The sequence below is a fragment of the Prunus avium genome, chromosome 2 (genome assembly GCF_965620075.1).
Source record: "Prunus avium chromosome 2, drPruAviu1.hap1.1, whole genome shotgun sequence".
NCBI lineage: Eukaryota > Viridiplantae > Streptophyta > Magnoliopsida > Rosales > Rosaceae > Prunus > Prunus avium.
The window spans coordinates 31,303,105-31,320,944 of NC_142285.1; the positions used below are offsets into that span (position 1 = coordinate 31,303,105).

The following is a 17,840-nucleotide window of genomic DNA, read 5'->3' on the forward strand; positions in this document are numbered from 1 at the left end:
ATATTTAACCCGCTTGTTGGTTTGATTCTTCAAACCAGCCAATATATAAATATCTGGTTCCGCCCTTTGGCCTCTTGTTTGCCCTTATTTTATTGCCTACTTAATATCGTGCCGCCATAGCCCAATTGCTCTAAAGAGCAAAAACATCATCTGGCAGAGAAAAACTGGTGCCACATTAAGCTAGCTACAACCCATACCATGTGCCCTATATATTTGCTTTAATGCATACAGTGCACAATAGAAAGTTTGGTTTTTAGTTTGTTTTGTCCCTATTCGTGTGTAAGCAAAACCAGCAGCCAACCATCCCCCATGTGATTCGCAAATACTATAAAAAGCCTAAAACCAAACAAGGAAAAAACTGCCCCATGCATGTGATATTACCCATTACAAATCAAAAAACAAGCTCAGAAACAAGAACCCAGACTAACTTGTTGCATAGAATAAGCGCATTTACTTGTTTGTTTGCGAGTTTCTTTTCTGTTTGTATTTTCCGATGCTTGTCTCAATGAGAGCTTTGAATGAATTCACCAAAGCTGTCCTCATATATATGATGGCTAAGCTAGCTGTGATCAAACAGAGCCCATAGCTTTTTGCATATTAAACAGGATGTACAACCGGTTTTGCATATACGCAATCGAATAGAAGTCGGAACGAAGATAATTGAGTTCTAGGGGAAAGAAACTCTATAATCTGCTAGAGATATAAAGTATATATTTTTTATATATATTCTTTAAAGATTTTACGTGATATTCAATTGGTTTTGCATGCGGCCTGCAGAGTCTGGATTAAACCTTTTTCTTGAAAATTTCTTTTAAACTTACTTAATCACTCGCTATTTCTGCTTCTCTTTCTCCCCTTGTTTTAATTTTTTTTTTTCAATGGTTATGTAACTTTGACAAAGCTGAAAATGAAAATTGCTTATCCTATTAACGACGAGAGAGAGAGAGAGAGAGAGAGAGATTCTTTCAAATTTCAGTATTTTTTTCTATTTTTGAAAATTAATGTTGATCAATTATCCGTAATCAATAAGGTTTTCATTGATTTTCAAATTAAAAATAAAATAAAAAAAAGTTCACCATTACTTAGATGTTCTTTTTGTTGCACAAAACAAAACAAGTGAAAGCTAAAATTAATTAGTAGATTTTTAAATTTTTTTAGTTAATGCACTTTTTGAAACTTTTTTTAATTACTAGTTGAAGTTTGAATTGTAATAAGAGTAATTTTTTTTTAACTTCCCAATCAATTTCTCTTAAAAGCATATTACTAGAAATAATGTCATTTCTTTCAATCTTTTTTTTGCATGCACACTTTCACCAGAAAAATAATAATATTTTTACTTTAAGAATAAATATTTTTTTTCCTGTTAATTGTTATTGGTTACTTGATATATGAATGATAGCTGGAAAGTGAAGGTTTTTAATGCTTTTTTTTTTTCTTCCAATCTAAAGAAAATGTTTTATTAAATAATATTGAAGCTTCTCATACATAAAGACTGAGTAAAATACGCCAATGGAGTCTAACACAGTGGAAAATGACCTTAATTTGCAGACCAAAGGTCTAAGGTTCGAACCCTTATGACATCATTTGTGTATGTGAGAAATTCTCCTCCCTTCTAATTTAGACGAGGTGCAACATTTAAAAGGCTAAAAGTTAAAAAATATATATAGATAACCAAATACCCTTAGAATTTAAACAATACTAATATCATTCATAATTCATGGACAAAATTCATGCCAATTACACAATTAGTCTACCAAAATTCATATCAAATCATCAATTAATCTAACGAAAATCAATATCAAATAATCTAATCAAAATTCATATCAAACTATCAATTAAACAAATAAATTATAATTGATCATATCTCGCGCACCTAACACAAATCGTTAAGTCGGAAGCAATATCATTGCAAACATAACGCAGCGTTAAAGGCGAGGGTTTGGAGCAAGAATATGATTGATAGTGACTCAATTTCCCAAGAGTAGCTCAAAGAAAATTCATAGGCCGAGCGGACTCAAGAAAATCTTGATCATTGCATACATGTTGGAGTTGGAAGGACCCATCCACGATAGTGAAATTGGAATGATTCAAAGTGGGGTTATAAACGTGTTTGTAAACAAACTGTGATTTCATCCAAGGTGACAAAGACCTACACCTAAACCGAGCCCACAACAACTGGGGAATTTTTAGGTCCTCAGTTATCCTCTTTTTTACTTAAACCATATCCCCTCGGTTCTAATCGCCAGAGCCATCGACCCGACTGTTGAGAGCATCTTCCATTGTTTTAAACTTGAGTAATGCTCTTGTTGTAATTCTTTGGAAAAAAAAAAAAAAGGATTGAGCCACAGTTGTGGGAAATTCTAGTGATAATTCTCTGAAAAATCAATTTGAGCCACTTTTGTGAGAAACTTCAATATTGCTGTTTGTTTGTATGGCTATTAGAGCACTTCCACCCCATTCTCTTTTGTCATGGCAAAAGGGGGCCTAGGCTCCAAAAACAACTTCCATCCAAGGAAAAATTGTCATGGCAAGAAGTGGGCCATGAAACTGGATAAGCCTGAAGGCAAGGCTTTCACGGGTTGTTGCTTGGGCAAGTTGACATCATGATGATGTCAGTGTAATGTAGCCGATCAATTTAAATACCAAAAAATTTGAAAAAAATAGAAGAAAAAAAGACCAAAAAATTCAGAATTTTTTTCTTCTATAAATACCTAGCCATGTTCTTCACTTCCCACACCAAAATTCATACAAATTCCTCTCCTCATATCCCATATGAATAGTAGTTGCCCTTGGGTTGTCATGGCAATGGGTGAGAATGCATCAAAAAAATTGCTAGGATAGTCACTATTCATGTGAATAGTATGTGCCCTTACTTGCCCTTGCCTTTTGCCATGGCACAATGAGTGGAAGTGCTCTTATGAGGACACATAGGTGGTATGTGAATTGGCTATTTCTAGCCTTTCCTTTTGGTAGGTAAGCTAACCACCAAGTGGGCAATTAAGCTTGTAATAGATATTTTGTAGAGAGAGTTGCTCTCATTGTGAATCAATTCAAAAAATAGAAAAACAAGTCTGGACTGCTAGGCCTCTGAGTTCCAATTCCAAACTTCTCTTTCTCTTATCTTTGCATAATCTCTTGAGTGATTTGCTACTAGTATTACCAGAAAATTCCAACACATTGAAGATCAAAGTATAGCATAACAAATTTGAAAGATCTAGGGCCTCACAATTCATTGCCAATTGGTTTTGAGTTGGATGTTCACATTCTAACATCGTATGAAAGTCAAGTTATTTACATGATAGGCCCAACAACGACCCCATGTACTCCTATGCCAGCAAATAAAAATTGTCCACATATTAGGAGCATAAGACCTCACATGAGGGGACGTATTGAAAGACTCCCACATTAGATATGGAAACCTAACATAAAGAGTTTAAAAGATTATGAACCTCTCTATTCAATATTGCCAATTGATTTTGAGTTGAAAGATCATGTTCTAATCAACCACCTCCCTCTTTGGTGCTGGTGTTGGCCCTGGATGGTCTGCCTTGTCCTTAACTTTTTGATTTTGCTTCGTATTTTCTGTTATGTTTCTTTAGCAGTATCATTGTTAGTTGCTTTTATTTGCTGGGTTGTATCTCGACTTCCATGTGACTTACCTATTTGGTGTACCACTATACCAAATAGGAAAAGACCCAAAAAAAATAATAATAAAAATTCTACTGGAAAAGACCGCTTGGTCGGTTATTGTGGGTCGACGATGGTGCCACTACAATCACAATCAAAGGTGATAAATGTCTTTTCATCTTATTAGGTGCTTTTAGTTTTCCAATTCTTAATTATATGCCTAAGCAAAACTAGAAAGATCCAATTGGAAATTGATGACTGTCTATCCAAACTTGGTAAATTTTTTTAGAAAAGAATCACCATAGTACAAGACATTGACGTTGTGTCTTCCATAGATGCTTTAACAGTCAAGTTCACCACTAGGTACTAGCTTTTTTGAAATGTAATAGCAAGTTGAAGTTCTCACGGAGGAAATGTTGCTTATTAAAATGATGATTTTGTGACTGAATGAGAACTATTAGTCACGAGTCAACTTTATAAATTTTATACACTAGGTGACATTTTGGAACCCTGTTACATATAATAATAAATGATGAATCTTAAGGCTAGATGCGATGGTGGGGTTGACGGTGTCGCTTCTTCAAGTGGTGGCACTATGATATAATTCATTTAAGCTCACGTACTATTTTAGGGTTTCGGTTATTTTGAGTTTGTGGGCTTTATATGAGATTATGCTTAGTAGTTCTAAGCGAGTCTGCTTTAGTTTCGCATCAAAACATCAATAGACGAATTGGAACTTTTAGAATTTGTTTTAGCATCTCTACATTGTTTTGCTTACAATTTTGATTGCACCAATTAATTCCACAACCGTACGATTGGTGCAATATCCTTCATTGAATCTCAAGTAAATATTGGGGCGTGAATAGAGGAGGTTAAACTCTATTCAATATTTTCGATGTTACCATGAATATCAATCATGTAGTTTAAGGCGTTTGATAATCATTTCAATTTTAGTTTTTTGTTTTAATTTTTTGTGCTAGAATATAGAAGAAAAAAAGGGAGAATGAAAGTGAGAATGAGAGTGGAGATGAAATTGAGAGTGAAGATGAGAGGGAAGAATGAGAGGGAGGAGTAACAAAAGTGAAAATAAGAACTAAAAACTGAAATATATTTGAAATAGTTTTCACTTTCAAGTTTTTGTTTTCACTTTTGTTACTCCTCTTTCTCATCCTCCCTTTTCATCCTCTCTCTCTCTCAATCTCATCATCACTCTCATTTCCCTATATACTCTAGCACAACAAATAAAAAAAGAAAAAGAAAAAATGGTTATCCAACAGGCCCTAAGTTTTTAAGCAATTTAAGTCATATTTTCTCATTGGTGGGTACTTATATCTAAAGGCGGAGTCAGAAATTTTCTTCCACGTGGAGTATAATTTTTTTTATTTTGATTAAGGAGGTCTTGCAATGGGGTGTGCACTAATTTTATGGGATGAGGTATCCAAATTTTCAGAAAATATGGTGAATTTGTTATTTTATTTTTATACAAGTAATATTGGGGAGGGAATCGAACTTATGAGTTCGGGTACATTGATAAATTTTTTAACGACTTAAGCTATAAGTGACAGCTCACCCTAGTCTAAAAGTAGCTCCGCCATTATTATAACTCAATTGGTCAGAATCATTTGTTGCAAGTTCAATGACCTCTCTCCTCAATTGTTGTTATTTAAAAAAGCCACTTGTCCTTGTGGGATATAAATTGGAATGTATGTTTGTTAATGATGCGTTGAGACTTAAACAACCGTATGAGTAATCACACGCCAGGCAATCCCAGTCTAAATAATTGTGTTAATATATCAGATATTTTGGGTCCAGAGTTAATCTCAGCCGTTAAATTGACATACCCATGGACATAGTGGGATGTTGCATCACCTCTCTCTCTCTCACTCTCTCTCTTCAAAGCTTTCTTCTTCTCTGTAGGGACTGTAACTGAGAAGGAAAGGGATCTCCAGTGAATTGCAGGAACATAAGGATTTAAGTGGGGCAAGTTTTTACATAATTTGAACAATCTGTAAGTGGCCTTACTTTCTCAGGAAATTCTACAAAATAAATTACTTGTACTCAATTTAATTTCCACGAATTTTGAGGTTTTGTTTTGTTTTTTTAATGAAAAATTTCTTGGTTGACATGTTATGATCATCATGATTCTTTTGGTTGACTAATGATAAGTTGATATATAAATTTATTTATTTTCTATTGACTTAAGTGATTAATTATAATAATAAATCAGATTTTGTATGGATATTTTCAAATCAAGAGAAATTAATTGCAGGAAATTGAGTTCTAGAACTAATAATAATGATAGCTGGATGAACAAATAAGAAAGATTTATGCTTAAATTAATATGTTTATTTAAAATAAAAACACAAACTTGACTTTGATTCCTAAACAAAACTACATTAATAAAACAAAATACATAACTCTAGCTACTTGATGGATTTTAATTCTGTTTGAGGGTATCAATAAACCTTCCCTTAACTATATCATTGTTTGTGATAAAATCCAGAAAGTCTCTGAAGCTGAACTCCTTGTAAGACTGTGGATGTTGCTTGTCCACAAGCATTGGTGCAGGCCCTACTTTCTTGTCCAAAGAAAGACTGTGGAGACTGGCAATGGAAAGTCTACTTTTCTCAGAGCTAACTGTTGCTCTGTGAAGAACACTTTTGTAATGTCCATTGCTCAGAACCTCCATTTGGTCTCCCAGCTGAACCAAGAGAGCTCCTTCGATGGCTGGGACCGTTTGCCAGTTGCTGTTCTGGTCCTTTACCTGAAGCCCTGGACAACTTTGAAGCAGGATGGTTATGGAGCCATAGTCTGAATGGGGAGGCATTCCTAAGGCAAGCTCTGGTTCTGGACATGCAGGGTAGCAATTCACAGCCACTAATTGGGACCCACTTTCAACTTCTTCTTGTAAGTACTTAGGGTTTAGCCCCAAGCTCTCTATGACAAGCTCCATTATTTGCTCTTGTAGCACTTGCACAGCCTTGGCATAGTTTCCCATCTTCTCTCTGTCATAGAAATTTGCAGACATTTAGACTTGAACTTAATTTAGCTAGGTTGCCTTCAAATGTGGCAAGAATATTCAATAGAGTTTCGAAAAGAATGTTTGGTTAACTTACTTGTAACAAGAAGGATTTGATGGCCAAAGATGGATCCATTTTGAAATAGGATGGGAGTAGTGCTTAATGAAGTCTCTCCAAAAGTGAACCCTATCCACAGCATGATTCATACTTGTCCCGTACCTTACAGGTGCATGAACACTATCCGAACCTAGAAGCATCTTTTCCTCAAGAGGCAGGTTGAAGAACTCGTTTGCAGCACTTAGGGCATCTTCCATGACCGAAGACGGGATTCCATGGTTAACCACCTGAAAAGAGGATAGCCGTTAACATAAGAGTTTAATAGGTTAGGTAAGTAATCATGAGGGAGGCGCTAGCGATCTTCGAATTTTAATAACAACAGTGTATGCATGCAACGTAAAACAAAAACAAACAATCGCAACTTAAGTAGAAACGAGGTTACGTTTAAAGCCAATAATTAATGAAATTTTGTCAGCCACCTTCACATACATGAGGTGTAACAATCAATAGATGTAATACTAACTAAAAATTCTAATTTTGAAATCAAAATAACAATTCCCTATACATGTAGCTAACAATAGGTACCTGAAAGAAGCCAATTTCCTTAGAAGCCATCCGAATATTGTTGATGATTTGAGGCCTAAGAGAAGGGCTTTGCAAGGGGGAGAGGTCAACAATGGGAAGAGTGGTAGAGAGCCTAGAGGAAGAAGGGTTTGGGCGTTGTGAAGGAGGAAGAACATAGCGTTGAGGCACATGAGGCAACCCCGATTGGGTAAGTGTGAGTGCACTTGTAAATGAAGCTTTTGTTTCTGCTTTTGATGATGAGCTCTTTCCCACAAGGTGACCTTCCATAGAGAGAGAGAGAGAGAGAGAGAGAGAGAGAGGGGCTTGTGCTATACGTATACTATTTGTGATATGGGTGGTGCTATATTTATAAGGTGAACTTAAATTTTATTTTATTTTTTAAAATTTGGTATATATAATAAAAATGCTTTTTGCTTTTTGGCACAGTTACAATGTATTGGGGAAGTTTGTATGGAATAATAGTACACAAAAGTGCTTTTTTTTGGGGTACATGAATAAATGTGTCATTTTCACATTTCTAGCTTGAGTGAGCAGAGGGAAGGTTTTGGGGAAAAAATAATAATTAAACATATATAGTCTAATATTTTAAACTAAAAATAAATACAAAATATACAATTGCATATCCTATCACACCAATAAGCATAGTCAAAGGTCTTCCACATTTGTATTTGGTTTCAAAGTTTGTCCCAAACATTAATTTTAATCTTTTTTCATTAACGTATCTCCAAAAGAGAAGCATTTTTCTAAATAAAATTCACCATTTCGTGAATAATATGGCTCTAATTCCAATTTTTTTCTTGTGTTTACAACTAACATGATTTATATGATTTAATGTGACTTTTATTTCTAGAAAAACTATAGAAACTGTTAGTACAAAAAAAATATACTATTATATTTTAAGCTAATAACTTTAGCTAGCTCATCTCTTGAAAAATTCCTAATTCTGCCGTTGCGAGGGAGCGAAGCATTTAGAACCAAGTGGTGCAAAAGTTTGGGTTGATTTGATACAAGGCAGCCCCCATCAAGCGATGCTAAATTTCTGCTAGAAAGGGACCCACAAGTTAAATCTTGTTTATCTTTGTCTTTGTTTGTTTGTTTTTTTATTTTATTTTATGTTTTGCAAATAATCTGCTGGAAAAATGGAGAGGAAAGTGAGCTGCAAATTTTATGCGGGTGGGTGGGAGGAGGTGGAGGGAGTGTATTTCACGCGCCAGATGAGAGGGGGCTGTTTTGTAACGTCAGAGGTTTTAAGAAGAAAGAGAAATAAAATGTTTGTTTCTGCCGTATTAATTATTTCACGCACAATTAATTATGATTTCATGAGGTAATTAAACTCAAGCGTTTGTTTGATAACTATTTCTTTTTTCCTTTTTTTTCTTTTTATTTTTTAGAGATAGAGAGTAAATATATGAGCGGAAAATGAAAAATGTACGTTGGTAAAAGAAAGGTAGTGAGGGAGAATTGTGGAAGAACCGTATATGAAAAGTTACCTAAAATAAAATACTTTAAAAAACTTGAGCTTTTGTTTTTTCTTCTAAGTTTTTATTTCGAATATCATTCTTAGTTCAGTGTCATTTTTCTATCATTTTTTACCCTTCATTTCCTTATATACTTTCCTTCTAGTTTAGTATTAGAGAAATTAACAATTAAAAACTAAAAACGAGTTGATTGTCAAACGATTCTACGTGGTTAGATTATGTTGGGATCAATGGAGCCATATAAATGCCTGGTTTTCTTGCCAAGTTTTATAAACTACATGGGTGAGCTGGTTTTCCAGAAACACTAGAGAAATGGATATAATTAGGAACGGACTCAGGATTTCAAATTGGAATGGGCTAAATTTATATTATGCACAAACCTATTAAGAAGTAATTTCATTGATCACAAAAATATATCATAATAAAAAAGACATAATGAGCTTTACCCCTCAATCTAATACCTATATTTTTTCTATTTTCTACTTGCAAGGAGTGCGTGAAGTGAACGACCAGTTTTGTACTAAAAAAGAAAATAAGGGTTGTTTTCAACAAAAAAATGGGGGTTGTTTGTGTTTGGCCTTTGGCCCCTTTTTTTAACCAAAAAATAAATAAAGGTGAAGGGTTAAGGGTTGAGGTAACTGACCTTAACTTATTAGTTTTATCATTTGTAGTGTAAAATTACATAAAAAAGAAAGAAAGAGTCCAAAACAAAACGGAGTGACCATATCCTTTTTGTTCTTTGTAGTATGCTATGCTAAGTAGAAAGTCATAGACTCATAGGTATTCACGTGGCGCACAACCAATAAAAGAGTGTAGTGCATGAATGTCCATTGGGTGAGCTTAATTTAGGTTGAAAAAAGACAAAGTCACCTGGGCTAACCAGAGGGTAGGTCTATCCCTGGATATAATAATTTTTTTATAGTCACATCAATTTCATTAATAAAAAGCCATTATAAGACTATAGCCTCACAAGGGGCTATTGTAAACAATAAACAAACTATGGCATGACAATGAGTTAAAACAATTTTATACCTTGAAGATCTGGCTCACCATGAACTGCAAAGCATAAAAGGATCCATAAAGCTAGTGCATCCGATGCTGAAAGAAGATCATATGAGAGATGAGAAACTCTTTACGAGTTTGGGAGTTGGGGATAGGAAACACCTATCAGTAAAAAAAAGCAAATCCCGCTCAACTTCTACCAAGACACATGATCACAATGTCTCCCAAACACACTTAAACCCAAAGCACAAATTGATAGTATATATCCACAAAATCAACAACTCTATCCCTCAACACAAAGATCAAATGGAGATCCACCTCATCAACCCACAACTGCAAAGGACACCACATCAGAGGCCAAAAAAAATAGATCTACACAAATCTACAAAGATCGAACCAAAAGATCAGTAGGAAAACCCTAGAACAACTAGAGATGAGACAAACCATGCAAAACACAAGGAAGACAAAAGCCTAATGGATATAATAATGTTAACACCTTTCTTAACCGAATTTGACTCTTGCACGCGACATGTGGAGGCTTACAATAATAATGTTATGTCGCATGTTGTAGTATATACAGTCATATATTTCGTAGTCATATATATATATATATATATATATATAATTAGTTTCTTGTTTTGTCTGAAAAATGAGTATTTTTTACATACATGTTGTTAAAGAATATTATATGTTATCTAGTATTAGATTTAGTCGAGATTGTAAATTTAGTTTAACAAGAGAATATTATTCGATATATACATATAGGAGTTTGATTGCCTGAAAGGACTTCATGGAAAATAGTTCCCCTATATTATCCCATGCGGCATGAAGGATATTTCTCAAATATGAACGTACCAAATATGGGAATGAATAATTTTCCTTTGCCAAGCCCTTTTTCCTTGTGAACCAACGCCTCCATATGACGCAGCGTGACAATTAATAGGCTAAAACTATAGTCAAATTACAAGAACGCTCGAATCCGCCAGGAAGAAAGAGGAAACATCAAGTTTATTGAATTCAGAAAATAGCATAACAACCCTAAACCACGGGTTAAAATTTATTTAAATACACCTAGAAACCCTAAGAATCTAACAAGGAATTAAAAGGGAAAAAAATAAAAATTCCAAAAGTTAGTTAAAATAATAAAATGATGCTTTGGGCTGCTAAACGACATCAAATGCCCGAAAAAGGTCATACATCATAGCAAAGCGATGAGATTTACTTGTGTCACTGATCTCTTCGAAATAACTGGTTATGGGCCCAATTATGAGCTCGAAGTCCAAACTTGTAGCTTTCCGATTTTGTCTTTGCGCGCATGACACTCCAACTCTTCCTCAATTGCTTCTGTCATCTGTTCTACATCACCTTTGAGTGTAAAATCACGAATTAGATCTTCCATTAAAAAAAAATTATTCCCGGATCATCTCTAATAGAACCAAAAATAAATAAAATTGAACATAAGTTTGATAGTCTATATATAATATGCACACAATTATAATATAATTATCAATAATCTGTATTAGAGATGTGGTCAGCATCAATAAATGTGATAATTTTGTGGAACATCATCAACTGTATATGTTAACTTAGCATATATTCCAATTAATCTGGACAAGCAATTTTGTTCAAGCAAGATGTAGAGACATGAGCATGTGGTTTTCCTTTTCCATTCTACAACTTTGACCCATCAAGTCAACACCTTTTACTTGCTTGCCCAACCATAGCTAGCCACGTTGCTGCAAAGATCACCAAGGCAAATGCAATGCGGGTATGTTTTTATGTCAAAAGGGTTTTGTTTGCATGTCCAACATTCTTATCCGAAGGATGGCTCAACTGTTCTTATTTCTATATATATATGGAGAAACTTCCATCATGGATTTTGCTTCCATTCCTTGCATGATGTGTGTGTATATATATATTTGGAAATAATTATATTTGATTAGGTTTTGAAGGTTTATGGGTAAAAGTAGCTGGCTATGGTGGTTTCATGCATGTGGGAAAACCAGCAAATGGTATTGAATTGATTTCAAGTTAGCTAGAGGGCTAAAAGCAGCTGAAATTTTTCGAAATCTAGTTAGATTTTTATTTGAATACTTTCTGCTCTTTTTTTAGAGTAGTATAAAAATATAACATTGTATTAGTGTTCGAACTCCAACCATGTTTAGTGATTAGAATTTGATTGAATTAGAAGATGTGATTAGATTGAAGAGAATAATATAGTAATCAAATATTTGATAACTTATACTATGAAAAAGTTGAAATACTTAATCCCACTATTCCGACCCCAATAACTTAGGACTTGGACATTGGGATTGGAAGTCGAGACCCGCCAGGGACCTGACCAATGACCCTAACACCTATGTCAATTAATCTAGCCCTTTAGACATGTGCAACGCCAAACCAAAATACACGCGTAGGGATTATAATGGGGTAATCTTTTTATAGAGATATTTAATCAAATACCCATTCTTAGCACTCAAACTATAAATAAACCCTACACCATTTAATTTCTATAAACAAACCCAAAAAAAACCCAAAAAATGATAGTTGACTGTTTGTGCAAATAATCTCGCGGAAGAATATTCGCTTTTAGATCCTTCGCCCTTTGATATTCCTTTCTCTCTCTTCCTCGATTCCTGTAAAAAAGACCGGAGTAAATAGACTACACTCGAGGGGTGTTGGCCAAAGGCCCTCCAATGCCTAAATTAGTTCGATTGAATCTAGATGAAACAATAGCTAAAAAAGGTACAGAGATTTCTCTATGGTGAGAATCAGGTGGCCGGAGCCATGTGGGGAAAATATGAAGAGTGGAGAGGGAGAAAGCTTCGGGTATTTTTCTCGGGTTTTGGAGCTAGGTGTAGAAGTAGGTTTTTTGAAGTCGTACATTGAATGATGAATGAAGTCATCCCTTTATTAGGATAATATCTAAATTAATGATATTATCTCATTAATTATAAGATAATATCCTATAATTAAGATATTATCCCCCTATTAGGATAATATCCAAATTAATGATATTATCTTATTAAATAAAGATAATATCTTATAATTAAGATATTATCCCTATTAATTAATTAACCAAATAAATTGATTTAATTAATTAATTTAAGGGATAATCTTCTTTTCCATGTGGCGTGTTGTGATTGGAGACGAAAATATTTGCTCCCACATTGGTCTTATTCAATTTAATTTTGATTATTAAATTACTTTGATGCCCTATTGAGTGTTTTGGGCTTTTTTATGAGGTTTTGGGGTTGGGTTTGTTTTAAAAAATCAATGACAGTTTTGTAATTTAAAAGAAGGTAAAAGCCTTTTTGTTATGTTGTAAATGGGTTTTGGGTGTGTTTCTAAAGTCCATTTCATATAGGTTTTTTTTTTTAATAATTTGGGCTCCTATATTGGGTGTAATAGTGAATCTCCATTTTTTTTTAAAAATCTATATTCATTTTTAAGTACCAAATTATATAGGAGGGATTAGTGAATGCACAATTTCACCTAAGTGCTTTTGAATTTTTCTTTTAAAAGAAGTGGGAAAGTGTTTGATAAAATGCCTCAAAGAAACTTTTCATAAGCCAGAGGAGGTTGAGGCACACACGTGTGTCCATGTCAATATTCCCAGCTACCTATCCCTCACTCTGACATATCTAATCTAAGATCAATGGATATGCAATCAGCTTCCTTCGAATAGAAAAAAGAAAAAAACAGAAAAAGTATTTGGCATTTGTGCGTTGCCTGAAAGATCAGAAATAAACCCTATTAGGCGACTATATTATATATGAATATATATATTTTGTGTTCAATTCTTTGGATCTATATGTAAGAATTTAAGAAAGGCCATTTATGTCGGCTTTAAAATCTGAGACTACTTACAAGTTGAGCTTCAGACCAGGCCAAGGTCCTAGGTTAGGAGATTTTGGAGAGCATGCATGCAAATACAATTTCCTGCAGCACAAAACCTGCAGATGACCACATGCCATTTTGTTCTTATATCTTCATTTTTTGCTGCTTTTTGTTTGAATTAATGATGCAAGTGCCTTTAAATTTGGCAAGTTGCAGCAGATGGGCAGAGCAAGGGAGACAGACATCATTTTCTTAAAGAAAAAGAAATTTATTTATTCATTTTTAATTTACTTTTGGCCAGAACCAAATAAATAAATAAATATTTGATGAGGCTCAGGCCTCAAGTACTTTCTCACGTCCCTGTTGTGTTTGTAGCCTATACCCTTGATCTTGTGCATGCAGGATTTAAAACCATAGAGAAAATTCATCATCAACATATGACTGATCATCCCAAATTGATTTAAGGTCGAAAGACAAATGAAATTATAGCAATAAACAGAGAAGTGTGAGATCGTACTGGAATCGACTTCGGTTTTCAGGATTTGAGCAGTCTAAGACCAATCCTTGAACATGTTCATGAAATTCACAATCTTGTAGAGAAGAAGAAAGGCCATTTATGGCTGAAGAAGAAGAAATACAATAGAGAAAGCTCTGAATTAAAACTTCGTTACAAGTTCGAAAAAAACATGGCCTCTGCACCCTTTAAGAAAACACAAGCTTTGTCTAAAGACTTGCTCTGTTAACGAGTTTCAATAGAATCATAACTACTTTAACTAATAAACTAAACGTTGTCTTAATCTTGATGTTATCCATAGTTCCAGAAAATGTTTCCAAAAAATGATTCTCTACTTCATGCTTTGTGTAACGATTGCTATGCCTATTATGAAGAGCAACCTCTGGTGTGCAAGTATAGTGCCTGTGTGCAGCTGCTGTTACTCAGCTGTTGTGCCTGCAGGAGTTATTTGGTAAACAAATTTCCATCTAGCACCATTCCATCAACGTTGACGTTCCTCCATAAGTTTGAACTACTACTTCATCGTCGCCTACTGCCAGATTCCTTCTATTATGCAATCATCAAGAAAGTAATCAAAAACATTAATTGATCATCAAAGCAAGTTCAGATACACCAAAAATAGAAAGTAAATCACCACATTAAAGAAAGAAATAGAGGGGAGCACAATCTCTTCTTTTCATTCCCTTGATATGTGAAGAAATCAAATTTGAAATAAAAGTCACGCAGAAACAAAAATAGACAACATGGAACAGGTCACCACCACTTGCTGCCCTGCAGCAGAGATGCTGTCTCCAAGATTTGAGCGAACTACAACTATTACGCCAAGGGTCATTTTTTATATTTAAGTTTTGCATATGAATCAAGAAACATTAACTATCAGAAGCCTAAAGAACAAGATAAGACTAAAAGAAGAAAAAACAGTATAGGATTGTAGATGAAGCATTTGCATCAGATAGTGTATAGCATATACACATATATACCTCAGGAAGTCGAAGATGAATCAGTTTCTGAATCACTTTCGCAAGGATCCAGGCCCTGTGTTAAGTTCGGGACACGAGGAATTTTAGGCCAACCTTCCCTGTTTCTTTATCAATTCATTCCACCTTACATTTTGAATGCATAGGCGGCAAAGGTTAAGTTATCTCCACCATATGCTGCCATGATCCTCATTATTGAACACATCAAGTTCCTCAGAATACTATCCTGAAGCTTTCAACTGTGCTAAGAAGTTGCCTAAGTTGCGTCAGGGACATTCTTAGCTTAGGGCAGTACATAAGAAACACATCCTCTAGATAAGTGATGCCACGCAGCCACTTCTCGGGCAGTGACTCTAAATCCTGGATCCCCACAAGAGACAGAACTTCAACTGATCAGAAACAGGGAAATGTTCTTGATTATCAGACTTCCTTTCAGTTGTCATGGTTAATAGTATAATATTTAATTGATATTCTTTAGATATAGTTCTTCAAATTGTGGTTATAATGGGAAGGAAGTCAACTTAGGGCAGCCATTAATATACAAGTAAACGGTACGAGGAAATGATGAGACTAATAGATGATGATGTTGCTGCTCAATTTTCTTCCACCATCCACTCAAATTAGGAAATTTAGAGAGATTAAGCATTTCGAAGGACGGAAAGAATGCTGCTGATGCTGTGTTTTTTTTTCCTCCAACTTCATATCCCCATCTTCACTTAACGACGATGGAGTTAAATATGGACTCCCCATGGACATCTATTTTAAGAAATAACATTAACACAACAAGAAAACAGCACTCAAATAGTCCACAACAATTTAACGTTTGTTTTAAGCAAACAAAGATAATACAAACAAATCATACCAAACAACAATGAGACAAACCAAACCTACTTTGAAAAGAAAAAAAGGCTTAATACATGAACCGTTTGACTGAAAGCCTACTTATTGTAAAAAAAATTAGTATCATGTTATACCAGAACTAGCTAGAGGCAGGCTGAAGTAAAACCAAAACAACAACCGGCTTTCGACATATGTACACCCTTCTACATGGGTACACATTCAAATTCAAATAAACAGAGTAATGGTTGGGTTTCTATCATTCAGAATCTTGATTCTACAGAAAGTACAGAATATTTGTATCCCTCCTCCATCCTCATATGATTCATATCATATCATCTAAATATATGAGGTAAAAAAAAACATTTGCAGAGTTGCTCATCCACCCTACCATCATCCATATACTAAGAAAAAGCAACATCCCAAGGGAAAAGTTTCATTATATATGGACTAAGTCTTGAATATTAAATGAATTGATTCTTTCCAAAACACTTTGATACCCAAAAAAGAAACAGAGAAAACCCAATTCAAGATTCCCAATCAATCAGCATTATTTACAGTAAAAGTTAGGCACCCATCTCAGGCGGCCAAGACTGCCAAATAACGAAGAAAAGAAAAAACCCAAATCTCAATTCAATCAAATCATACAAACAGAAACCACCAAATAACTCAACAAAAAGAAAGGTAAAATAAATTCATAAATTCATTTCTAAATGTCAAATAAACTGCGCGGTTGAGTGTTTACCTGGGAGAAATACAGATTGGAGTTATTAGACAGAAACTAGGACTGCTACTGGGTGAGTTTGGCACGACAAACGGACTATTTTTTCATCCAAATTCCAAAGCTTTGATTTTTCTGGATTTCTTGGAAGTTATTAATTTTTTAATTTTATTTGGAAGAGTAAAATTAACCCTTTTTATTTTTTAATAAGATCTTCTTACTTTTATTTAGTTGAGATAATTTTTTTTTTCTTTAAGAACGACATTAACTATTATTAAAATTTATAGACGAAAATGCAAATCAATGTATAATTCAATAACCACGGTTACAATTTAGCCAACAAATAAATTAGCTCCGCTGCTGCCGTCCCACCTTTGGGTATCGCCAGGCGATATTCAATAAGCCCTTATGAGGTATAAGAACGACTATTTCAAAAGAAGAAAAACAGAATTCAACTATTATGTCATACTCACCTCATAAACAACAAAATTATAAATTAATTGAAGCTCGTAGAATGTTTCAATCATTAGGAATTTGCCTATTGCGATTATGAAAGAAAGTCAATAAGAAGATAGAATTATTCAAATCATGACACATAGCAGGAAATTCCGATGGCTAGTTGAGTATGTGAATGAATCTCCACATTTTGTAATCAAATAAGCTTATTTGAAGAACATCCTTATAGGGCTCACTCCGTGTTGTATTTTACTAATTCAAATCGTCTATTTTGTAGATACTCATTCAAAGATCATCTCTATAAAAAAAATCACTTAAATTCGATATCATTTGACCACTCAATTGAATTATTAAAATTTTAGTACTTTCTTGAACTACCGTGTTCATTGATTTTGTAGGACATAATTGGATATCGAAATAGCTTCTGATTTGTCTAATTTTTTACAAGGATAATCTATGAATGTAGACTTAAAAAATAGATGGTTTCGATCGTCGAAAAAAATATTTGTAAAGAACCCCAAAGGGTGTCCCTCAAATAAAATTATTTGAAAATTCATTTATATATATCCTTATCCTATAAACTACCAACGTGGACGGGTCATCGCTGATTTTGGGCTTCAAAGTTATGTCATTGGAAAGAAAACAAGAACATGGCTACATGAGTAGAATAATGCACGCTCTAACAACTCCATCGGTTTCCTTTAGTTTTTACATAGTCAACAATCA

The 17,840-nt window shown here is 34.2% G+C and overlaps 1 protein-coding gene and 2 long non-coding RNA genes across 4 annotated transcripts; 1 reads left to right on the top strand and 2 right to left on the bottom strand.

The window, feature by feature from the left end:
- The first annotated feature begins 5,303 nt into the window (after positions 1-5,303).
- LOC110750629 (uncharacterized) lies at positions 5,304-6,614 on the top strand. Its single transcript, XR_002525768.2, has 2 exons — positions 5,304-5,635; positions 6,131-6,614. It is a non-coding gene; the product is annotated as an uncharacterized LOC110750629 (long non-coding RNA).
- LOC110750628 (2-oxoglutarate (2OG) and Fe(II)-dependent oxygenase superfamily protein) lies at positions 5,935-7,556 on the bottom strand. Its single transcript, XM_021950988.2, has 3 exons — positions 7,290-7,556; positions 6,744-6,991; positions 5,935-6,632 (listed from the first exon to the last, which is right to left on the bottom strand). The coding sequence occupies exons 1-3, from the start codon at positions 7,554-7,556 to the stop codon at positions 6,065-6,067; spliced, it is 1,083 nt and encodes a 360-aa protein (XP_021806680.1). The 3' UTR covers positions 5,935-6,064.
- A 6,542-nt stretch (positions 7,557-14,098) lies between these two features.
- On the bottom strand, positions 14,099-17,031 carry LOC110750654 (uncharacterized). Of its 2 annotated transcripts, none has more exons than XR_015833560.1 (3): positions 16,683-17,031; positions 15,104-15,856; positions 14,099-14,669 (listed from the first exon to the last, which is right to left on the bottom strand). It is a non-coding gene; the product is annotated as an uncharacterized LOC110750654 (long non-coding RNA). The 2 variants fall into 2 exon arrangements; XR_015833559.1 differs by having other exon boundaries at positions 14,102-14,669; positions 15,104-15,489; positions 16,683-17,028.
- Between the last annotated feature and the right edge of the window lie 809 nt (positions 17,032-17,840).

Bases quoted from the DNA above. Each gene is read 5' to 3' on its own strand.
- LOC110750628 (XM_021950988.2), bottom strand. From the start codon at position 7,556: ATGGAAGGTCACCTTGTGGGAAAGAGCTCATCATCAAAAGCAGAAACA. The intron at 6,992-7,289 runs GTACCTATTGTT...TCCTCTTTTCAG, and splicing joins AGGAAATTGGCTTCTTTCAG to GTGGTTAACCATGGAATCCC. The intron at 6,633-6,743 runs GTAAGTTAACCA...TTTCTATGACAG, and splicing joins TCAAATCCTTCTTGTTACAA to AGAGAAGATGGGAAACTATG.